The sequence below is a fragment of the Gadus morhua genome, chromosome 15 (genome assembly GCF_902167405.1).
Source record: "Gadus morhua chromosome 15, gadMor3.0, whole genome shotgun sequence".
Classification (NCBI taxonomy): domain Eukaryota; kingdom Metazoa; phylum Chordata; class Actinopteri; order Gadiformes; family Gadidae; genus Gadus; species Gadus morhua.
This window is the reverse complement of record NC_044062.1, coordinates 11807706-11833115: the sequence shown is the minus strand read 5'-3', so window position 1 is coordinate 11833115 and position 25410 is coordinate 11807706. Positions and strand designations below refer to the sequence as shown.

The 25410-nt window shown below is 43.1% G+C and overlaps 2 protein-coding genes across 3 annotated transcripts in view; one reads left to right on the top strand and one right to left on the bottom strand.

Moving 5' to 3' along the window:
• Nucleotides 1-197: 197 nt before the first annotated feature.
• anxa11a (annexin A11a) lies at nt 198-15025 on the bottom strand. Of its 2 annotated transcripts, none has more exons than XM_030379252.1 (15): nt 14818-15025; nt 11325-11628; nt 10818-10900; nt 9534-9923; nt 9033-9120; nt 8332-8426; nt 6909-7022; nt 5880-5970; nt 5366-5445; nt 4879-4935; nt 4599-4692; nt 4164-4259; nt 2444-2502; nt 2205-2327; nt 198-927 (listed from the first exon to the last, which is right to left on the bottom strand). In XM_030379252.1, the coding sequence occupies exons 2-15, from the start codon at nt 11614-11616 to the stop codon at nt 868-870; spliced, it is 1722 nt and encodes a 573-aa protein (XP_030235112.1). In that variant the 5' UTR covers nt 11617-11628; nt 14818-15025; the 3' UTR covers nt 198-867. The 2 variants fall into 2 exon arrangements, with proteins under 2 accessions (XP_030235112.1, XP_030235113.1); XM_030379253.1 differs by having other exon boundaries at nt 9534-9779.
• Nucleotides 15026-15870: 845 nt separating this feature from the next.
• The window catches only part of zcchc24 (zinc finger, CCHC domain containing 24), a 31120-nt gene continuing 21580 nt past the window's right edge, over nt 15871-25410 (top strand). Inside the window, exons 1-2 of the mRNA XM_030379117.1 lie at nt 15871-16396; nt 18637-18837. Of these exons, the coding sequence (XP_030234977.1) occupies nt 16160-16396; nt 18637-18837 (438 nt within the window). The 5' untranslated portion in view covers nt 15871-16159. The remainder of the gene's footprint in view (nt 16397-18636; nt 18838-25410) is intronic.

Here is a 25410-nt window from a genome sequence, read left to right as displayed (position 1 = left end):
CTGGTTGTTCATGCATTTGTAATCAAACAATAACATGAGTGGTTTAGTGTCAATATAATTAAAGTAGGCCTATGTAAGTAATTTCACAACACTATTTCGGCCCATGTATGTAGAGGTGATCGGAGTCAATATTAACTTCACCCAGGCCAACTCTTGTTATATTCATTTGTGTCTTAGATCGAGCTAGGGCACAAGCATTTCCACAGAGTATATGATTCTTTATTTACTGAGTCCAACAGACCAAAGCTGTAAAACGTATGAAATATTCTTTAAATGGGTTGCGTATGGTGCTGTAGGCCTACATGAACATGCAATTTGATAAAAAATATATATCAAGCCAAACGAGAACTAGTACATGTAAACTGGAAGATGAAACTTAGAGCATGTGCAAAATGTAAAATAAATTTGAACGGCAATCATTTTCTTCTTTGGTATTCATCCATTGGCTGGTCTGCATATTATTCTACACATAATGGCTAAATATAAAATGAAAACACAGGCTGAAAAACAATCTCAGATAATATTGGCACAAATTAAAATATATCATGGCGTCCTTTAAAAAATATATAGCTTTTAAATTCCCTGTGATATATAATTTTTTTAGAAATATAACCTGATTCGACATAACACATTTGATAGAAATATATAGCATAGACGATATAACAAAAGTGAAAAAGCAAACATTTAAACCTTTTGCTTGCAATAAGAAGAACATACAGCCGTCATATTTCATGCGCTTGTAACTCAATGATATTTCTATCGATATTTCTATCGATTCCATGGGCAGGGGCGAGCAGCATTGTAGCGATACAATGCCTAGTGTAGGTCAGCTAATATGACAAAGGGGATAAGGTTGGCCCGGTTTTCTCAATCGCTTCCTCCACAGAGCTTCAGAAGAAGTTTCTTATAGTCTCCAGATGTGTCTCCCTGCAAAAACAAATACAAAACATACAGGGGTCAGCAAGAATCCTCATCCTCATCTTCAAACCGCTTATCCGGGGTCAGGTTGCAGGGGCAGCAGCTCTAGCATGGGGCCCCAGTAAGGGGTCAGCAAGAATGAATTACAATCATAACTTTTTAAAGATGTTGACAGCACTGTCTTGGTGATTGCTTGTATCCAACAATTAGAGTTGCAGAATTTCCCCCCAAAATTGTAAATTCAATACGCCAAATCTTGGTTTTTTTTAGGTTTTCCGTGTTTCCGTAATAGTTTCCTCAAATTTGCATATATCGCAAGTTTTACTGTGTATTGCATTTCTTTTTTAGGTTCTATCCATTGCCGACATTTTGAAATCCAAATCGACTCCAACTACAAAAATACTAAACATAAATTTATAATACACAAAATCTGGTTAAAGCAGCCGGTGTTTGCACGATTTGAGAATTGGAAAGAGAATAATAGGGATAGGGGAGGGCAATAGGGAGTCCACAAACCAATCCGAGAAGAGAAGCCCCGATTGGCCAGAAATTAGGCAGGAGCAGTCCAAAAGCTAAATAGTTTCATTCAGCAGTCAACTAGAAATACATATTTTTGCATTTCACACACCAATACCTGACAGATGCCTTTACCATATTTACAAAATAAACTAAATTGATAGCTCTTACATCGATCTTAGTAATAGGTATGATATACACGCCTGCCAGCAATAACTCCAAAAGGCCTACATAAATTGCATCACGCTTGCATAGGCTATTCACATCTCGACACTGAAACGAGCTGTGCATGTTGACTCCATAATCACGCTGAGTAAAAAGCCCGGAAAGAATAGGACATCTATTCATCTGCGGCCCAAGTCTAGCGGTGTCTACTGAAAGGCCGCAAAAACAGAAGTTCCCCGGTCAGGTACCAGAAGTTAATCCTGCTGCCCACTCTGGTGCGAATCTTTATGGCCTTGGGTTCTCGGTAAACCTAGTGCTTCATACTTGTTCTTCTCATAAGTTCTATGCTGAAACGACGTTAATGTTACCAAGTCAAACGATTATACATCCTCTTTATTGACAAGGGTTTTGTCATGTTCTTAGATCTTATGTGAATACCGTGCGTAATCTCCCGTCTCCGCAGATATCCAAAAATGTAGGCTGATATACCCAGTGCATGCATGTATTTACAATGAGTGTGTGTGTGTGTGTGTGTGTGTGTGTGTGTGTGTGTGTGTGTGTGTGTGTGTGAGTGTGTGGGGGGGGGGGGGGGGGGGGGTACTTACAGAAATGTCTGTGTACAGTGACTTCCCGTAGGTCCTCACGTATTCCTGGCGGATGTCCAGCATGTCAACCTCAGAGCGAGTCACCATGATCCGCATCAAGGTCGAATCCTTGGTACCGGCTCCCTGCGAATACAAATACACATAGATTCATTAATAAACCCACACACGCAAGCGCACACACTCACACACACACACACACACACACACAGTGTGGTGGAGGAGAGAGCAAGCTGTCTCACCTTCATGGCCTTGTAGAGCCTCTCAGCGAAGTATCCAGGGGTGTTCTTAATGCACTTCACTGGAGAGGAGACACACAGGGGAAATAGATAAGCACAACAAGGCCTAGTGCTAATTTAGCACAACATTCATCTCTCGTGGATTGCAGGCGCAAGGTCACCACCAAACAGCTAGATGGTGATGGTGATGATCAATATAAATAAAAGATCTTACTAAAGTCCTGAAAGGGACTCAAAACAATTACAAATGAAACACTGCACACGAAAGGAGGAAACATGTGAGAGTGTATAGCACAGTAGGGGCAAAACAAAAAAGAAATTTCTGTCAGTGAAATTAATAAAAAATGAAAAGGACACAGCACAAACACGCACCCGCGAGCAGTGAACACTGGTTCACTATGAAGATAAATCTTCATAGAAATCAAAAATGAAACACCTTGATATGTTCAAAAAGCATGTTACTGTACCATAACCCTTTAGCAAAGACGGCAACGTTGAGGAAAAAAGAAAACACAAAAAAAACTATTTATACATTAAAGTATACATCTAGACACTCGTGACATGGGCAAGCCCTTCATTCCACTATGAGTCAGCCATGTTGTTCCATATCGTCATCATGTTAGATAATAAACCATTGTCCCTTGCTTTGCACTGACTCATGTCATGTCTTTATTTAGGTCATGTCGCTCAGCACGTCACACCTGTGATCATACTGGGGTGGGGCTGGGCATTCTGGATCAGTCATGCCAGGGTTTCCCTGACCTGATTCCACTGCGATTAAGGCCCCGTTCACACGAAGCCGATTTCATGGCGAAACCGCCAAGGTCTTGTACGGTTCGGCCTTCCGTACACACGAAGCCGGCGAATCCGCTGACCGAAACCGCAAACTTCTGAAACCACCCTCGGAGGTGGTTTCAAATCTACCCGGTTTCGTTTTGGATTCGTGTGTACGCCTGAAACCGACTGAAACCGCAAACCATGACGTCATCGCCCCACCCCTCGACCTCCTAGCCAATGGCTCTTAAGCCCGCGGAGTCTCAGAAATCACATGCGAGCATGCGCATAAGGGCTGTCCTTATGCGCATGCTCGCCTCTTCTTATTATTTCATTTCTTCTGGATTTCTGTACCAGAAGCAGCGCCCCTTATGGGCCTGGAATGTGTACTACAGCGTTTCTACAGATCTACCCGGTTTCGCTTGGCTTCGTCTTTACGGAGATACTTCGAAACCGGATATATCGAAACCGCAACGGTTTCGCCCGTTTCGGCTTCGTGTGAACGGGGCCTAAAGTCATGAATGGCTCATTAGCTCATGAATGGCTGGACGTGGCATTAGCTTATGAATGGCTTAAGACTAAATGTAGGAAGCATTGATAGAAAAAGTAACACAATAAGTAATAATAGACAGCACAGCAGCCTACATGTTTGATTGTGTAGATCAGAAACAAAACCACATGATACATGGACGATGAGATGGCTATAAATAGCAGACTGAAATGTGTATTTTCATTAACATTAACCGCAAAATCATGTGTCCCGCGCAGGCTTTTTATTCGGGTGTTATACAAGTATGACATAATTCTGCTTGAATACACCAGAGCCCTACTTGAATCATTGATCGCACAAAAACCGCATGAGCACATGAACATAGTGCACCTCACCAAAACCTCAGCCCTAGGGGAAACAGTGCTCTGTGTTTTTGAGGGAGTGAGTGAGGGCTCTTACCGACGGCCAACATGCCACTCTCCAGGTTCCCAGACATCTCACGGACGATGCTCTTCTCAATGTCCCTGCCACTCATCTGCTGGTACTCCTGGAACACTACACGAGCACATAGACACACACACACACACGCGCACACGCACACACACACACACACACACGCACACGCACACGCACACGCACACGCACACGCACACGCACACGCACACACACACACACACACACACACACACACACACACAGACACACACACACACACACACACATACCTGTTAGACCTGAACCTTTGTGCTCACAATGAGGTCGCTGTCAGATCGGCTTGTGTTTAAGAACCACGCTGATAAATGAGCCTCTTCAAACAATGTGTTCATGGGGACCTTGTGTCCTGTATACACCATTCTCCTGATACTTGTGTGCGCGAAGCGTGTGTGCATGTACCTGCTCTGAGGTGGGGTTTGCTGCGAGCACACAGGATGGCGTTGAACTTGGACTCGTCTGTTCCAACCATGTTCTCTCCAGCTGCGTACAGAGCCTTGAACATAGGAACAACAAAGTAATGCATGCTGAAACGACATTATGATATGCCGATATAGTGCAACTGGACAGGATGTAAGACCCGGTCTGATAACTGGGTTGAACACTGGTTGATATGTTAATTAAGTACACATATAACAAGACTTAAACATGGATAAGGGTAAAGCATAACAGCATTTGATACCTGAGCATCTTGTTTGGCTAAGGACACGTCCACATTCGGTCGTTCATCCCGGTTACCCTGACAATGAAAGAAGAAGTTCACACATGACTCTTTTCTGTCATCCAAGAGTTGAGCTACAGGTCAGATGTTCGCTTGAACTATGCTATGACTTAATCACCTGTGGCCTTCATATGGTGTGATATCGGCATGATCTGAGGTGCTGTCATTTTGTGATGACCAACCAATTTGTCATATTGTTATCATTGAGTAATTTAGAAGACCCAAAGCAAGGTAGTGATTTTGGATAATAATTAAAATGCCATTACCAAGGTATAGAGGTTAGGCAACTTTGTCAAGGATACCTACAAATAGGCTGAGGACATAGAACCCATGACTGTACACCCTAGCCCTAGCCACACTATCCTCAGACTTTTGTCCCAAGGGGAATGCTAGTCTTCCCCGCTTATATAATCATGGTAATAATATAACGTGTCACAAAAGCTTGTACCTGGGCCAGTGAGATGAGGAGCCGGCGGAAGTGGCCCGAGGTGTCTCCCTGGATGTGGTCCTCCAAAGTCTTCTTGTACTCTGGAGTCAAACGAAACATTATACTCATATACTGCCTTCTGGCTGATGAAAGCTTTACATCTTCTCAGCGTGAAAGTCTGAATTGTAAGAACACGTATCTCCAGAGGATATTCAAATTAGTTTCGTTTTACACTTGATTGTAATACGAGATATGCTTCCTATTTTTTATCTTATCTGTTCATAATGATTATTCATTTTAATTTAAGAAACTTCAAAGTGAATTATCTTTCGTTATTCATTCGCAATTACTATGGTTTATTTCAACTTTGTCGTTTTATTTCTATCCTTTGATTTTAAATCAAAGGATAGAGATACATTTTAGGATTAATGGCTGCTATATAAAAGAGTTTTACTTGCATTCTTACTAACAAAACAAGAACAAGGCAAGGACAACTGAAGTTGCCACAGCACTCGCTGGTTGTAGTCAGACTCACCTTGTTTATAAAGCCTGGCAATCTCCTTGATCTCTGCGTTGGAGCGCGAAGACAGGATTTCTATCAGGCAGGCCTCGTCAGTTCCAGCACCCTGAAAGTAATTATGTCTTCAGTTATTTATTCATTTGATGCCTTTTAGGATATTCAAGGTCGCCTTACAGTGCTGAACAAAATAAACATCAGATAAAAATGGATAGATGTACTTGTCATGGAGACACTAGAAACATGAACCAACAGAGTTGAAGGGGAAACAGAGGAGGACCTGCAAATGGTTTTAAGGATAGGCCCCCTTGCTCAGATGGTTTTTGAGAAGAGATTTAAAAGCAGTGATCGAGTCTGATCAGCGGATGTACAAGATGAAAATCTTGCTGCAAATGGGTAACCATGGAAGAAGCTTTTATCAAAAGGTAATTCAGATACATTTCCAGTGATTTCAGAGGTTTCAGATACATCTGACTAAGGTAAACAGGTAGGTTTCTTGCTCAGGGATGGTGACAGGTACAATGTGGACAGTGGGGATCAAACCTGTCGTGGCAATTTCTTTATAAGATATTTTGTCTAGGACAAGTGAGGCTTCTAAAAACAAAAAAGCACACAATAGTTGTAGAAAATTAACCTACTTTGTATGCATACACTCGTAGTCTCCTCTCTAGCAGAGTGGGGCCTGGATACAGTTTTAAACTCCCCACAATGCATATGTGCATAGATCTTGTGAGGGAAATGTTGACATTTCTGGTATAGGTAAGGGGGTTCTTGTGACCAGGTCATCCCAGGGAATAGGTTAAGAAAAAGGGAACTAGGTAACACCCTTTAACAGATGGGTTGGCCAGATAACACAACCTGAAGAAAACAAAGCAAAACTAAACAACATAGTTACATAACACATATTCCATTACAAACCCAGATCCTTTCCATCCTTCAGACCACGCCAACCACTACACTATCCTAACCTCTTTCTTTCTTTGGTGTTGTGCAATACAGGTTAAATGGCTGTGATCAAGAGGTGTATGGAGTGATGCCAGTGCTCACCTTGATAGCAGTGTAGAGCTCATAGACATCTAGCTGAGAGGGGCTCTTCAGCATCAACATGACCAACTTTCTGAAGTCCCCAGACAGCTCTGAATGCAAGTCTTTAATCAGGTCCTGAGTGTGGAAGTACATTTAGAATAACATTTAGCAATCGCTATATTCCAAAGTGTTTTCCAAGGGAGCAAGAGAAATATTAACACACACAATCACAAATACCGTCAAGATGGTGCTTAGATTTACAATCTGCTGTGGAAAAATTAAATAAAAACTTAAATAAAGGAATGCTATAAATCCCTTTGATATAATACCCTTCCTTCTTACTAGCAACAGAAGCACCTGTCGTCTGTGTGTCACTACATTGCACCACATCCCATCACATGATCAGACCATATGGGATAAGGAGAAACCAAACTATTTACATATTTACTTGGTATAAATATTATCTATCTAGGTTAGCATTGTGACCTAATAGCAGCCCGACACAGTGTAGGCTGCTAATAAATCCAAGGAAAAAGAACGCGCACAATGAACAAAGATCAACAATGTAGGACGTCCAAGAATGACGGCAACATTTTGTGCAACATTTTCTTCCATAAACAAAGCTTTCGCCGTTGTCCAGAATACGCGGATAATATGTTTGTTTGTTATTATCCCCCTGTCTCACGAAAGTGTGATTCTGTCGATCAATCAACAGACAGCGTGTGTAGCTCGAACTTGCCGGCACCCGTTCAGGCGTCTCAGTACCCCAACGGAGGAGTCAGTGGCGTAACTATCGGTAAGCAGGGTATGCGGGCGCGTACGGGCCCGGGCCAATCAGGGCCCCCCCCCCCCCCCCCCCCCCCCAACAATCGCTCCGAATGCCGATTTATTCATTTTTTTATTCATTAATGTATATATATTTTTTTTTTACAAACCTTAATTTTTGGTGCCCCCCTCAGGTACCTGGTGCCCTACGCACTCTGCGTACTCTGCGTATAGGGAGCGTCGGGCCTGAGTACAGCGAGACGCGTACGGCTCAATACGGCTCAGTCCCAGTCACAACCACTTTTGGCGGTGGAAACACGATCCGTTCCGCACCTTAGCGGGCTGAACCGACCCGCACCCTCCGGTGGAAACGTGCCATTAGTTGTCCCTGAAGAACTCGCGTGTCTAAAATCAGTTCTGCATTATATTAATTAATTCGCAAAAAAAGTTGTATTTAACTTTAATACCGTGTATTCTCCGTGTAAATCCATGCACCGAACCGTGACGTCCGTACCGACTCGGTTCAATATGAATACATGTATCGTTACAACCCTATTACTAACGAATTATGTATCTTTTGAGTATTCCTTCATCCTTTATGGACATTAGCGTAAAGTTGAAACAGGAGAAGAATCAATATTTGCTTTCTGCATATGTATTTAAATAAGGCAACTCTCACCTTGCCGTAGGCGGTTTTGTAGGATCTGAGCATGGGCACCCTCTGCTTGACGGAGCGAGACCCCAGCAGCTCTATTATGGCCTGCTCATCAGTTCCTGCACACAACAATCCACCAAGAGAAGCACCACACACTCAAGGTTAACCAGAATACACGCTGGCTGGCTGGCTTCCTCATTCCTCCTAATAAGGTCAGGGGTCTGACAGCCAATCGATATGCTGCTTACAGTTAATCATTTGAGCTTTGCTTTATTCATTGTCTTATCTAGCCGTACCCATCTGTTAACTATTATTTTCTAGTTCCCCTTTGTGGTTAACCTTCTGCCTGGGCTGAACTGGTCCCAAGAAAGCAATCCCCCCCCCCCCCCCCCTTATTTATTTCCCTCACATTGTGTGAGGTGTCCTATCTGTCCTAGACACAGTACCTTATTAGGAAATACCACGCCAGAAGGCATTATTCTAAAGACAGCAAATTTGTATTTCATGTGTAACTTTTTAAAGGGATTTCTTTTTCATGGCCTCATAGACAGGGTGAGTGAAGTGGGTTGAAATAGAGAGAGGTAAAGACAGGACAGGTCAGGATTTTACATGGTTCGCTATAAGGTCTATTGGCATGTTGCTGGTATTGCTGGTATTGTTGGCATGGGTTGAGCCACCAGGCCTAAACGACTGTAAGTATTTATCACCTTTTGACAACTACTTACCAAAGCCTTTCATGGCCTTCCTGAGGACCTCAGAATCCCTCAGTGGGTCAGCACCCGGGAAGTCTTTGATGGATCCCCTGAATCCTCTCTGGGAGAACAACACAGGCCTTTTAAAACCACACATCAGGCAGCACCATGCAAATACCCTATCTGGGTATTTCCATGGCAGTTTAATCCAGGACATACAAGGTAAACGGCTTCTGTCTCTTGTCCTTTTCCAATTTTTTATTTTCATTGTGGGTCAGTTTTGTCTCGTGCACTTTTCAATCGTTTGCCTCATCACACTACTTTATTTCTTTTGTGCCTCACTTTTTCTCAACAAAAATCTCGTTTAACAAAACAGCCCTTGTAACTTGGGAGCCGTGAGGTTGAGCCTCCCGCTGTTAAAGCAATCCGCTCTTGTACAAATTCCGATTTACTTCAATCGATCCGGCCTTCTCCTAACGACATTCCATTTCTGTCTACTCTCGTCCACATGGACTCTCTCCGACGGCTGCTCACGTTCATCGCAGGTGCCACCGGCATGGCTCCACCTCCTCCGTAGCCCGGCATGGACGGGTTGGGCGACGGGACTTTGGGGTACGCGGGCATTTGCCCGGGGGCTCCCCCGTAGCCGGGCATCGACGGGTTGCTTGGGGCGGGCGCCCCGCCATACCCGGGCATGGGCTGGCCAGGCTGGCCGGGCTGGCCGGGGTAGCCCTGGGGAGGGTGCTGCGGCTGCTGCTGCTGCTGCATGGGCCCACCTGGCTGCGAGTACAGGCCATACACCTGCTGGTTAGGAAGGGGTGCACCGTAACCCCCGTGCGGAGCAGGGTACCCCAGCCCCGGGGCTTGCGAGAAGGCAGGAGGGTTAGGAGGGTAACCCCCCATGGACGAGGAGATCGGGTTAGCCTGCGGTTGAAAAGAGATGGAGGAGCACATAAAATGTGCATGCAAGCAAAAAGGGGAAAGAAGAACATGTATCGGCATGCGAGGGGTTTTATTGCCACGCCTTGTTTTGGATTTGTCTGGTGTTTATAAGGGGATGGTGAATGTGTGAGGAATCGCCTGTTAGCTTTGTTTCAAGGGGGTTGAATCATGAATGCCTTTTGCAGCATTTGATTGCTTGATGCAGGAGGAGAGAAGTGGGAGCGACTGGCAGATAGTTAACTAACAGGAACCGATTATATTTAACCAGGCGGCAGTGAATGTCCCCTGGAAATTTGTAGCTTAACAGATTAGCTATCTAGACAGATCGTATCCAAAACCAAGCGTGGACATGTTTTTAATTTGAAATGAACAGGGTTGAACCGACTTCGGTCACACTGAACACAGAGATGGTGATAAAGAAGTAAGACCACAGAAGGCAGGAAATAGGATGATGAAAGTAAAAACGGAAAGGAAGGTCGCCGCAATAGGGACAACATGCATGGACGGAAGATGCTTAAAGGGGACATATTAAACCACCAGGTGTGAGTGTGATTAGCCTTACAAGCCGTTTCGAGCACAGAATCTGCACAGATCTAGGGGGACACGCCGACTAGTGATGTCATATGTGGCAGATTTCCGAAACGGCTTGTAAGGCTAATCACACTCACACCTGGTGGTTTAATATGTCCCATTTAAAAGACAAATTGAAAGGGTAATGAGTAAAGAAGGTTGCGATTCTGAGGAATTCAAATAATTGCAGACTTGCAGAAGAAAGCGGGATACTCTTACCGTCAGACACACATTACAGCTGCAATCACGTGATTATCCCATATCAAGTTATCATTATGACGATGGCTGTTTTCGTGTGGAACTCACCATGGCCGGACCGTACCCTGGGTAGGACATGTTGTCAAGACCCATGGCGGGGTATCCTCCGGTAGGCCCTCCTCCCCAGCTGCCTGCACAAGAGATGAGAGAAGAGAGGGTGGATGTCCCCTGCAGGTAACCAAAGGCACAACGTACAACCCTGTTCGTTTAGAAGGTTGTTTTATTTTCCCTTCTGCATGACTGTCCTGATTGTTGGCTCTGTGTATCATTCTCACGAGCCCTACGGCTTGACAAGCAGGCGAGAGTCAGCCCTGGACACAGAAAGAGTCTACTGTGCATCAATCCCTAAGTTGTTTCTCTACAATGACCAAGCAACAACACAAATTTCAGGGATGTAGCTCTCTGCCTCAAATAGGGAACATACCTGTTAAGCATCATGGCTCTCACATCCTCATTCTCTATTGACTTACCCTCCCAAAATGTAAACAATATTCAACCCCCCCCCCCAAACCGTCATCACATTTAATTCAATTTGAAACCAAAGTGTTCTCTTACCCGCTGGTGGCATGGCAGGATATCCGCCTGCCCCCTGGGGTGGGTAGCCCCCGGCTTGGGGAGGGTAGCCCCCGGCTTGTGGAGGGTAGCCCCCGGCTTGTGGAGGATAGCCCCCGGCTTGTGGAGGATAGCCCCCGGCTTGTGGAGGATAGCCCCCGGCTTGTGGAGGGTAGCCCCCAGCTTGAGGCGGGTACCCACCAGCTTGGGGAGGGTAACCCCCGGCTTGGGGAGGGTACATTCCAGGCTGCGGAGGGTAGCCGCCGGCCTGTTGTGGATATCCAGGGTAGCTCATTGTTGCGTAAGGCTAGGGAAGGAAGGTTGAACAATTAAGGAATACATTGAGGATTTCAATGAATTAATGCTTTTGTGATTGTTATTTAGTAGATATTACTAAATAAATAATATCATGATAACATCACTAACTGAATAACAGTTTCTGATGTATACACATGGTAACGTATAGGGAGCTTTGGTTAAAAGCTTCCACCAATGGCATATTATCTCTATATTATATATTAGGTAGACATAAACACATGTTGTATACCCACGGCGCAGTCCAGAGACTTAGGAAGGGTTGCTGTGGCAACGCCCAGCACTTCCCTATTGTCTTCCTCATTGTCCCCTATTGGCAGGTTAATATCATGATGGCATATTGCCCAAGCGGAAGTTTCCAGAATGCAGATCCCTAACCCAAACCCTTTGCCAAAGGCTATTTTCCAAGGATGTTCTAAGAAAACAGGTTTCTCTATGTAGCTCAGAGTAGACTGCAAAGGAATCCCGACCCATAAACAGAACAAATTACACAAACCAACAGCCAAGCCACAGAATACAATTGTGGAATCCAGTGTCATCATCTACTGACATCTCAAATCAACGTTTCCTCATACCTACAACAAACAACACGGAAGATGAGATCATAGACAGCTTGAAGAAGTTACGATTATGTAGTCGATAGTCGATACTACATAATTATTTTTATTTGAGGGCTCACACAGGATATCCAAAACAACCACCACAGTCATTCAGTGATTCTACTAAGTCTGAGTCCTAATTGCTGTGTAAACCCTGCATGCTCTCTCTCTTTAGTTCATCCTAAAATACAGTATACACAAGACAAGGGCGGGGCTATCCGTTACCACAAATCATTACCTGTTAACATAAAAAAAAGGTGCAACCCCACCCTGACTCCCATTGGTTAACTGTTATTCAAAACAGCCAATCACAAACCGCCTACAACCTCTCTGTGGAACAATTAGCAGGGTGTGGAAGCTTGGTAAGATAGGCCCCCAGATCTGTTGGTCAGATCTCTTGTTAGAATGTCATACAAACAAAAGGGCCATTTCGTGCCAACAACACCGACACCTCAATTGCTCAACTACTTTAAGAACAATTGGGGGTTAGAGACAGAGGTCTGACAGGAAGGAGGAGGACATCAGGATGAAGGTGAATCCACAAAAATCGTTTGATCAACTCCTCAAAAGTAAAGGGGGGATAGAGTCAGATGTTTGGAAACTGAGCTGCACTTCCTAATTATCAGACAGTCATAACAAGACATCAGGAACACACACTTCCAACGGATTATACAGGCATGAGAGGACTTTGAAAACAATCCAGATGCTAACGAACTTCTATATCGGTTGGGAGAAATACAAATATGTGCGATCACAGCCACCAGATTTGTCACCTGATAAGTAATAAATCACTGGACTTTAACCACTAGAACACCTTTTATAATTTGAAACTTCACTTTTGCTGTTTGTTCAAAAAAATTGCACTATTGCACGTATCTTCCACATTGTCAATACAATGTATGTACAGTAAATCTTGAATGTCTCTGTTCATAGGAGATACAGATTTTTTTTGTATTCATTTAACTTTTTATACATTTAGAATTTAATATTCTAAGATTTGAGATGTTAATATATTTGGTATTCAACCTTTTATATTTTGACCTCCTAATTCTTCACCTGCTTTGGAAATGTTAACATTTGTTTCTCATGCCAATAAAGCTTTTTCGAATTGAATTGAATTGTATGGCAGGGAAGTTGATAGAAATCAGGATGAGCGTGACACATATTTACAGTCTGACCAAATAAAACTGGGGGTCAGAGTCGGGGATCTGGTAGGGACAGGTGTGAGGGCAGGGTGAGAAGGTGTCATCATATTAACCCTTCAATCAGTCAATGGTTCGGGTCAGAGAAAGGAATCTGTCAGGGAGGGCCTTGAGGGCAGGGAAAATGTGTAATCAGCTAACAGTGGTCAGAGACAGCGCTCTGGCATGGAGGAAAACCGAATTAGGGGAAACCATTCCATATCTAACTGTTCAGCAATTAATACATTCCTCAACAGAGTCATGCATTTATGAAATTATAACATTTTAGGAATTGAGAGAGAATACGTAGTTCACGACACATTCAGACATAATAAGTAGTCTCAAAGTCCGTTTTACAATTAGAAATTCCTATTAACAGGCTTAGGTGCGTCTGAATATTTTCTGACGTAGCCTATGAAGTAGTCAATCAAAGTGGCCACCCATTAATTAATCAACAAACATTCGTATTAATCATGGGGAAAAAGGAAGAAGTAGGCCTATAAATAGACATAAACACTAGCCTGCATTCCAAACTCTCGTAACACCATCGAAATCTATAGGAACAAGTTTGGTCTCAATTGGAAGTTTCTTGACAATCTGCTTGGATTATTAACGTGATTTACTTGTATACGAGTAATTTTGATTCAAGAGTTGTATTGGTCACATACACATACAAGAAATGCAGTGAAATGAAAAGTTAGTTGCATTGTATTAAGAAATACATATAACGCCTAATTAATGGGTTGTAAATTAATTAAAAATACTTGTAATAACTGATCAAGATTGATATTAGTCGGTATGAGGCCTATAATAGATCGATTAACAACCGTGCAGAGAAGAGAATTTTGTTGGTAAGCAATTGACATGGGCACTAGGATCTAAAGTTACCGACTTGGCCTCAGGCTTATGACATCAAGATGCACTCTTAAACCGAATGTCAACGATGGTCATTTCTAACAGCCGTAGTCTGACAGTTTAGATACTCGAGATAACGTTAGCTCAGGCCTATGCTTTTTTTCATATCGATCCTCGAGATTAACGTTAGCTAAGGCTATGCTTTTTTTCTTAAGACAATCCCTAGAAGGGCTATGAAGGGCTATGCACGCAACGGCCAGAGTCCGACATCATCGGCCTACTGTCGGGATTTCTCCATTTAAAATGGCAGTGGAGCTACAGCCATCCGTAGAATGTGTATTTATAAACTGGGCTGAAATAACGACGGTTTAACTGGACGTTTTGCGGGCTTGGACTCGGGACTCGGAGCTGCGGTAACGGCGGAGAGGTGCTGACGCCAAGCAGACAAACGTATCGAAAATAAAAAATAACCACTTTAACATAGTCAACTTATGGTTTGAGGAGATCGAAAATAACACATACATTTAAAGCAATGGCGGTACTTACTTTAGCTTTTCTGAAGTGTCTTCCTGGAACGCGTAACTCTCGGTCCTAGGCTTCTTATGTTGTGGGGGCGGACTCATATTTTCCTTGGGCTCAACCCGCCCATTTCAATGTTACCGGAAAAAAGACGCTAACAACCCGCTCAGTGAAGTCGTGTTGGGTGTTTCACAACACCCAACACGCATGACGTATGTGTCACACAGGACACTATCGGAAACTATTACGGGGACTCACATGATCAATGGTTTCAGTGGATCAAGAGAAATCCCTTTAAATATTGTCCTCACCATACATTAGGTAAATTGGTCGATGTTCAGGGAACTTATATTTTGTAAACTTACCAAATTAGTGAAATCAACGATTTCAAAATAATTATATATTTTTATTGTGTTTTTTGGTTTACAATACTGTGTAGTCGCATGCTGACAAATCGCTATTTACAGGCGAGTGGTCTCTGTAAATGTATGTGCTCAATAACTGCCAGCCGGGGGAGCCCGAGCCAAGCTTTTAAGGTTGCTCAACGACCAGACGGTATAAAGTCCCCTCAGCTGCTGTGGTTTGGCTCCCCCTAACAAACTGTAAAAGGCTGGTATATTTGTAACCTCAATCCTTGTTTGTTTCATTGTGTTTGTTCGTTCAACAGTAGGCCTATGTGTATCATGTGTTGTGTGTGATTGTCCTGCTATCAGGACATCTTTATTATCTAAGTCGGAATGAATATAAAATATAAAGTTTATCAGTTGGGAAAATTATAAAGGTAAATTCAACAAAGTTAGTGTGAATATAGAAGTTTCCAGGATAGTTTTAAAATGCAGCCCCCTCAAAATACCTTGACCATGTCCCTAAATAAACACCTCCCACCCCTATTTTTCGCTCTTCACTTGAAGCGATGGCATGGACCAATTGTTCACATTTAGCACTGGACTGCAGCTCATGCTTTTGCCCAACGATGCGCCAAATTGGCCAATGGCTTTAATCAGTGTGTTACGATTTACGTAGGGCTGCAAATCAAACGCCCTCATTCGCCCGCGTCCACTGTGACGCACAGCCGTAATGATTGCATATTCAAAGCGCCTCTGTCGTCTCTCCCGTGTAGTGAGGGGAGAATAGCGGACCATGGAGAGCGTGGCAGAAACTTTTTATACTGACATGAAAGCGCAATGACTTTAGCCTAACACCGATCTGGGACTAGTCTCCCGGAGTGAGGAGGACAGGGTGTACGGGAAGAAAAATAAGCAACTGACATTGCCAAGTTCGGGACGGAAAAGGGAAACTGCAGAAAGGTCCGACCCAACCGGCCAATCCAACAATCAGTGGTGGAATAGCCAGTTTAACCATTTGAAAGATGAGCTTGTTGTCTGCAATAGACACCAGTGCCTCCGTGTACCAGCCTGCACAACTTCTCAACTGGGTCTATCTCTCCCTGCAAGACACCCATCAGACCAGTGCCTTTGACGCCTTCAGACCCGAGCCCAACTCCACTCACCCGGATCTCAACTTCACCAAGACTCCCGCTGCGGACCTGAACACACCTATAAACTCAAACTATCTCAACAACTTCTTTCAGCTCCAGCGAAATGAGGTGAATGGGTAAATCTCAAAATGAAATATTGGATGCAAAAAGGGAGTTAAAATTGTCATACTTCTTTCTTTCTTGCGTGCGTGTATTTGGGAGGCTTGAAGCTGTAGTGCAATTATATACTAGTTATACAGGATTACATATTTAAGTAGTGATTGAATGTTTAGGTTTGTTTTATTCCAGGCTGTATCATTTTCCCATCATGTCTAATGTTAAACTGTGGTTAAATCCAGACAAATTTGTATTCTGAAATCCATGCGTAATCACGCACGTACGCCTGTCATGCGAATCATTGGTGTCATAGGTCGGTGTGTATAGATAGGGGTTAAATTTAGGGGCCTCGTTTCATTCTAGTCACTTAACACTGCCGATTTAAACAATTTTCTCTATTTGTTCAATATAGCTCTGTAGGGGTCTACCTTTATTCATGTACTTGTAATTTCCGTGTGAAATGATATTTTAGCACTGTTAGTTTTGGACTTTATTGTGTACATATGCGCTCATAACCACAAACAATCACTTTCTATGGGAAACTTTTGAAGATATGTATCTGCAAAGAAAAACAGTGTAGGTCTTGCGTTAAGAACTGAGGTGCTATCCGAGTAGCGTATCTTCCAAGTTTTTGTCAAATAACTCACTTTAGGGACTCCACCAGTAAGTCGTGAGTAATGTCCTGCAGTGGATGTTAAGGTCAGATCAGGCAGTCCAAATTAAAGTTTAAGGGCAGACACACACACGACCGCATCAGATGTGAGGGACATCTTCTGGATAGGTTGTGAATACTTCAAACTTGAAAACACTTAACCACAATTCAATAACTTCAAAGAGCCAGAGAAAGGCTGTATTCAATATTGGCTGTCTATTTAACTAATTTTTAACATTATTGAGGCCTGTTTGGTTTGTCTTGAGTTTCAACATCATCATACAACAGTTACATTGTGTTGTCTCTTAAAGGTCTTTATTCTACTTAAGAATCTACTGCCACATCATGCAATGCTCTCTCGCACTCACAGGCAAAGAAACACTCTCAAACACTCCATCTATTTAATACACACACATACGTGTGTGCACGCACAAACACACAGGCCTGCCTCCTCCATTCAGAATATGCTAATCAGCTTTATTGCTTGCAGTGGCAAAGAGGCATGCCAACTTCCTGGTTGTGTGCTGGTTTTAAAGGGAAAGTAAGCTGTGTGTATGTATACTGTATAACTCTGCATGGTGTTTCAATGAAAATAAGACCTGTGAACTGAGACTGGAATTTCAGTTCTAGAGATCTAAGATCTGCGTTATCCCCTGCACTGTTTCAATAGTAGAATGGCACACTGGAAACCCCGAAGGTCTTTTGGACTGGAAATGATCTGTGATTAGTGGGAGCCTTCTGTATGTTTTCACTCTGCATCCATAGGATCACTTTCAATTCAGAGAAATGTTGCATGACAGAATGAACAAAGCAGATTATGCTATTATTGACGTGATCAGATGTTTGATCTCAGTGGTTTCTCAACTAATGGCGTGCCCAGAAAATTATATATATATTCAAAACATACTTTGGGAAAACCTACCTCTTTCCAAGTATTGACGTCGTCGCCATGAGCATCAATAGAATGAGGAGGAGGGGGTCGTATTTCTGTATGGTAATATTTAAATAGGGCATCTTGTTTGAATTTTAGCAGGGGGCCTAGTTGCACTCAACCACTGGCCCGGGTGTGTGTGCTCGTGTGTGTGTGTGTGTGTGTGTGTGTGTGCGTTGATGCACGCGTGCTGTGCTGGGTGGAGCTCCATGGCTGGTTTACATCCACCAGTGCATGGTGACAGCGTCCATGCCCCCCCCCCCCCCCCCCCCCGGCTACACCCAAGGGGGGGGCATACAAGTCGCTGCCCCACTCCCTTCCTCTCTTAGCATCCAGTGAGTCATCCTCTGTGATGTGCCGTCACTCTCATGTGGACGCTCAATATTTTTTCCAGTTCATAAGAACAACTGGGCCCCGGGCCAGATGTTCTGACTTTAATGAGACGAGGGATCTTGAAGTTTGTTTTTTGGTGCTGAATCGTTGGGTGGGGAGGGCTTTTGCGCAAGAGAATATACTTTAGGCTCATGGCCGAGTTGTCTTTCGCTTTTTTTAATTATGAAACCCCATTTCAGCAGAGGCAACGCTCACATTCGCTGTGATCCATGACCGGCTAAATTAGGGATCGTAGATTCGTTCTCACTAAACTGACTAGTGCAAATGTCTTTTCAGGCCCTGAACAACAATGTGTACAAGAACGTGTCTCCCTACGGCTCCCTGAACAACATCGTGGATGGACTGAGCACGCTGACCGACCACTTCTCAGACCTGTCCCTGTCATCGGAGCAGAGGAAGCCCAGCAAGAGACCGCCGCCAAACTACCTGTGCCACCTGTGCTTCAACAAGGGCCACTACATCAAGGACTGTCCCCAGGTAAGAGCGGGTTATCCCACCAGAAAATGTCAGCCGCTACAAGGTGCGATCACATAAAGAAAGCCGGCGACATTGATGGACACTTTGTCGCACACTTCTGATGTTCTTTTTGAACATTTAGTTTCTATCTCATTTGATTATGTCTCTCCCATCTTCCCCCCCCTTCTGCACTCTCCATGGGTTGACCTACTTGGTAAACAGACAGGCTTCTGTCTTCTGTAGTCATGTGTATGTGTGTGTGTGTGTGTGTGTGTGTGTGTGTGTGTGTGTGTGTGTGTGTGTGTGTGTGTGTGTGTGTGTGTATGTGTGTACGTGCGTTTGTTTGTTCGTTTTATTTATTTATTGCCTCACCATTGAATGTCACATTAAGGTAACTATCTAAAATGCCCTTATATAATATTGTAAAAGGCAACCGTAAGGACATGCTTTACGTTGGTTCGTTAGGGTGTGTGTTTACTGTTTTCCTTAGTGCTATTTACATGCACTGTCTCTCTTCCATTCTTTCGTATTTTCTATCACGTACTTTCTTCATTCTATATTTTTCCTTCTTCCTTTCCTTCTTTATTTCTGTCCATCTTTATCCTTCTTTCATTCATTTCCCCCTATCTATGGCTTTGAGGTTAAAGGTTATGTCTTGCCTTCCTTCCTGTCTTCCTGTCTCTTCCTCATGTGTTCATCCCTAGGTGAACATTGTTACCCCTGGTCCCCTGTTGTATGGCACGGTAATGTGCAGCAGATGTGCTATTAAAACTGCGTTACCTCCCATTATGACGGACGACCACCTCTCTCATGAGCCTTGTGAAAGACCTGTCTTCCGATGAAATATCTCCCCTCAACGGGCGAAAGCATAATGTATGGTATTTAGATCAGCTTTCTGCCGATGTTTCCGTCAGGTTTTTTTCTCGGAAGAATGTATATCATGTTCCATTGTAACTTTTCCTCTACCTTTTTCTACCTGTTGCGGTTTGCTAGAATTGTGTTGTTGTGGTCAGTTTCTCGAAGAGATGGAATCTCTGCTGGAGGTGCAATGCTAGTTAGTTCAACATTTGAATGGGTTAAGGCCAAGTCTTGAAGGTGGGTCCGCGCAAAACGTTCAATGAGGCCGTAAGTGACCTTGACAGTTGAAGTTAGTGCAATCCATCTCTGCACGGCTGTAATCCTTCAGGGTTGGAACTCAAATCACACTCAAGCCGTTTCTGGTTTGTATTTCAGATGTTTGTTAACGTGCCAGTGGGAACTCAGAAACCATAAGCTCTCTAGCCTACACTCCACAGCTATCTGGCATTTTCACTGGCTTCCTCTCCATATATATCGATATCAGAAACATCATGTTTGCGCTGCTTTTAGCACACTATTATCTTTTACTCACCCAATAGCCTGCATCTTTGTATCTAGTTTAAAATCACACTTAAGCCAGTGTGGAAATTGTACATGTTTTGATAAGGGGGAAAAGAGCTTCCTGGTTCCATGAAAGAGTGTGTGTGTCAAGCACAAGTTCAATAAAAAAAAGCACGGTAGTAACATAATTAACGGGGGCATACTGTAAGTGGTCCTGTCTAGCTCAAGTAGTAGAGCTGGACAGTTTGGATAAAAAAGCGAAACTAAATGCCAAATAACAACCTTGAATAACAGAGTCATCGATTACAAGGCTTGGCATAGTGGCTTTTTGCTTGCAATTGAACTCAATACTCCAACATAAAGATAATAAACACAAAGAGTTCAAAAGTTTTTATTATTGATCCGTTGAAAACTCCCTGAAGTAAGCACCGGAAGCGTGTGTCTGAACGTGTTCCGACGTAGAGGATAATATTTTCATGACATGTCAAGTCCTCTCCTCCGCTGTAACTCCGTTTGGGAGCGTGAGGTTTGAAGTTACTTTGGTGACACGCTGTGAGTTAGTCAGTTACCGTCGTGTTGCCTCACTCATCAAACGTTTATGGTCTAATTTCCTTTCTGATTCACTCTGTTTATTTGCAAAAAAGAATACGCCATGCCTGTCACTGTTGGGTGGAGCGAGGGAGAGTTACAACACAGCCTGGGTCGCAGCTTTTGGGTGATATTTTTATATACATACACAAGAGTGCCACACATGGCCCACAGCAGCTGCCCAGCCGCCCGCAGTCAGACGGACAGCAGAGGTGTTATGTAAACCAGTTTTTTATTGAGGAAAATTAGGTCAACGAGGCTGCCCCCCCCCCCCCCCCGCTCCGTTATGCGCAGAACACCTCACCTCAACGAGACGGTTTGGCCACCTGCCAACATGTCTTCCACTTACTGTCATGATTTGACGCAGTCGGACAGTTTTGTGACGCAGTCGGACAGTTTTGTGACGCATCTTATGTTGTCAGCTTCCTCTCGAACATTGTATTTTCAAAATAACAGATTTGTGGTTCTGTACGAGAATCCCCCCCAGTTGTTAACCGTGGACCATTGGTGGTCGCTGAGCACATTGTGTTACCACACTGTGTTGTGGTCCCATTTCCCCCTCGGTTTAAGTACGGATAAACAAAAAGATTTAATAAAGAAAAACGCCCTTCACTGAAACGTATTTGTGGGAACTTCCTTTGTGGGTTTTCTTGCCCAGAATCCCCCTGATTCATTCTAACCATGACCCACTGGTGGTCACATCGCTTTACCTACATACCCCATGGCCAGAGATTGACCAATCGCTCAATCTGAATGATATTTTCACAATATTAAAATATTGAAACGATTTGTAGAACAGAGAACATTTAATTGCGGCTGCTGGAGAGGACGCAAGTGCAGGCCAGGCCTTGGAATGCATGACCAAGAGATTATTTGTCGATGATTATCCTTGCAAAGAAAACATCGGGAGGATGTGACTCGGTTATTATTTGCATTTTTTATGGAGTGCTACAACACGAATTTACATAACAGATTGATCCGGTTAGGTTTGTATCGGTCTTCGCTCCTTGAAGCCTCTCCAGACATTTATGTTTTTTTATGTCTTCAATGAAAGTTATAAGTATCAGAGAGAAAGAGAGCAGGGCTTTTTAAGAGACAGCAAAGCAGCAGGGCCTGGCGATGTTACAGTCAGCATGTTGATCAGAAACACACGAAGTCCATTGATCAACACACACAGCCTTCTTTATCGCAACAGGACAATACGCCTTTTGTTCGGTTATCAAGGCCTGTGTTGATGTATATATATAACCAAACATTTAGGGACGGATAGAGAGATAGGCCGAACGACAAAAGATGAGGGAGAAAGGGAGATATTTTTATGCTCTATTCATCTATTCATATCCTACGCTGTATCTTATTTCACGTAAATGTATATTTTCCATTCCAATTAAGACTTTGAAGAGAGAGAGAGAGAGAGAGAGAGAGAGAGAGAGAGAGAGAGAGAGAGAGAGAGAGAGAGAGAGAGAGAGAGAGAGAGAGAGAGAGAGAGAGAGAGAATAACGGACAGAGATTGATAGAGACATACACACATATTGACAGACAGAGAGGGGAGGGTAATGAGAGAGGGAATGCCAGAGATACAGATAATGCCAGAGAGAGAGAGAGAGAAAAAGAGAGAGCGACAATCGGGCTCACCCTCTCACACCTTGTCAAATGGTACATTCAGGAGCCGTTCGCCCTTTGTGACAAATAGTGACCATAATCTCTCCAGTAAATGAAAAGGTAGTAGGTAGTAACATTACGTCACAGACACATGAAGCTTTAAACACAGTCCTGTATGAGCCAGTGTGTGTTTTTACCTTTGTTTGTATTCGTTGATTCAACCTACTTTATTCACTGTCAGCTAACATCCAAAGCTGATGCTATTGTCAGAAAGTAGGTTAGTGGTTAGTAAGTGGTAAGTGTGTTTATAAGTGATTGTAAGCAGTGATCATGTAAATATAAATATAAATATGAAGACAGTGATTGTCAGATTTCAGATTATTGTCTATTTGGTGCGCTGGGATAATGTTTCCTTCTATTAGGAAGGAGAGTGGTCAGCCCAACCTCATCAAATACTTATTGCCCATTAAGTATCTATTTATTACAGTTATTACATCACAACTAGATGTGAGTTTCCAATGGAAAACATTCAGGCAACTCTGGTCACACCCAATTGCCATGTTGTTTCACTCCAATAATAACAGATCATAACCTTAGAAATATTTAAAGTGCCATTTGTGAACAGAAACTCAAGAGTACAAAAATGCGAGTTATATTATCTTTTTGAGGTTCACCTCATGTCTTTGTTAATTTACAAGCAATAAGATCAGTTTCATATAGCCTTTGTTTATCTGCTTGCAATGAGGAATGTTTGTTTGTCTGTAGTTCTTTGTGGGGAAGGGTGGCTGGGAGTTGTAGGAACTAGGAAGTCCTGCGGTAATTGAGGCCAATGCCTTTAACCAGTTAAAGATGGCTGCTTCAGGGCCGTTGTTACAGGGAGGGGAGGGCTGCTTTGGTTCACTTCACCCAGCCAGCTTTCTGCTCTGAGCATTGGACCTGATTAATTCCCTGAACACCAGTGTCTGCTTTTCTTACAAAAAAATAAAGGTCCAGGAATATAACTAAATTAAATAGCTTGAAGCTTTTTCTTATTATTTAGTTCTTCATCAAGGCCAGTTGTTTTATAGGATTCTCTTTAAATCTTAAAATTAAATGTCAGCCCCGCTATCAACAAGTCACGACAACAGAAAAACAAAAACAAAATGCAAGGGCGTGCATTGTCTACAGCAGTCTCTGGTCTTTATTGACGTTAAGCAAACAAATTGTCTGACACATACAAGTACGGTGCTTAAGGAGTTAGAGATATTATCCATCCATGGGGCTTGTGTCTCTTTGAACAGGAGGAGTGTCCTCTCTGTATATATTTGGGCTGAAGCTGTGACTAAGGCTTGCAGCATGAACTACAGCCATTGAACCGCCTCAAGTATCAAATCACAGCACTGCTATTTGTTTACATGGTTTGGGTCTTTCACGATTTTCCGGCAACACTAAGGGCTTATTATTGTTGCGTCGATGTCACTATTTCTCGCTCTGTCCTCGTAATTCGTAGCTTGTCATACCAGATCTTCAATTTCACGCTTATAAACAATCATACAACACGTCCGCCTTTTTTCCCCTTAACTTGAGGGAATACTTTGCATTTCATCCATGAAAGCTGAATTAGGTGTGAGAACTTTGGGTATGTTTCATACTCGTGGTTTGCTTGGGAGCCTGACGGATATGTATTAAGTACTCTAGTAAGATCCTTAGAAGGCGAGAGAGAGAGAGAGAGAGAGAGAGAGAGAGAGAGAGAGAGAGAGAGAGAGAGAGAGAGAGAGAGAGAGAGAGAGAGAGAGAGAGAGAGAGAGAGAGAGAGAGAGAGAGAGAGCGAGAGAGCTGTCAGACAGAAACAGTGTAGGAAAGGACGGCAAACTTTGCTTGAACAAAGGAAATTAAAACACAGAGAAAGATAAAACACAGGTTTCCTGGCAGCTGGTTTGTGTTCCGTACGTAAATCCAATCTTTGAGTTTTTTGGTTTCCAAAACAGTCCAGTTACTTCCTGTTTTGATATTGTAACATTCAAACCCTCTCTCTGTCTCTCTCTCCCTCTCTGTGTATCTCTTTCTCCTTCTCACTGTGTATCTCTTCTTCTCTCTGTGTATCTCTCTCTCCTTCTCTCTATGTATCTCTCTTTCTGTATCTCTCTCTCTACTCCTCACTATGTATCTCCTCTCTCTCCTTCTCTCTTTGTATCTCGCTCCTCTATGTAACTCTCTCACTCTTCTTCTCTGTGTATCTCTGTGTATCTCTCTCCATCTCTCGCCAGGGATGACGGGCAGGTTGAGCTAATGCATCTGTGCAGTAAAGCATTAAAAAGGTGAATTTGAACACTAATTCACTGACATGAAGACAGATTACAGGGTAATTTCACTGACTAGCCATGTCCTATTACGAGAGATGGCACTGTCTCCCATTCAGTTACTCTTGGAGATTACATTTTAAATCCAAGTTTGTGTTTGGCTCTCTTACGTACACACACCACCAGAAAATCCCCCCTCAATGTTTTTTTTTCCATTAAACCCTTAATTATTTTTCATTTTCTTTTATTTGTAAAGTTTCTTATGAACGAGCTTCCCAAGCCAAACCAAACGCACCAAGAGCTGCGAGAGGGAATTCAAATAAACCAAACAAGGCACGGAGCGCAGGCTCAGCGGGTCTTATGCAAGTCAATAATTGGAGCGTAAGAGAAACAAGGACATTGTGTTTTCATATAACAAGAGAGCTGACTCTGAATTGTCTCATTGTATTCTATTGTCAATTCCCTTAATATCCTAACTGTAGGTCTTGAGCTTTGCACAGCATCAACAAAAATAACAAAAAGAGTATGTTCAGGTGTATGTCAAGACTAATGTTGTGGTCCTATTAAGATGAATCTTAAATATCAATATATAACCAGAAAAAAGGGCAGGGATTGGCTAGTAGCATTGCAATGATGCTTAACACCCTCCCTGCTCCTTATGACACATGCATAAGCCACCGCGGACGAACACGCCAGCTGCAATAAAATTACACAAGTCGAGGCACCGATAATTGAACAACACTGAAGGCCCACACATGCTTTCAGA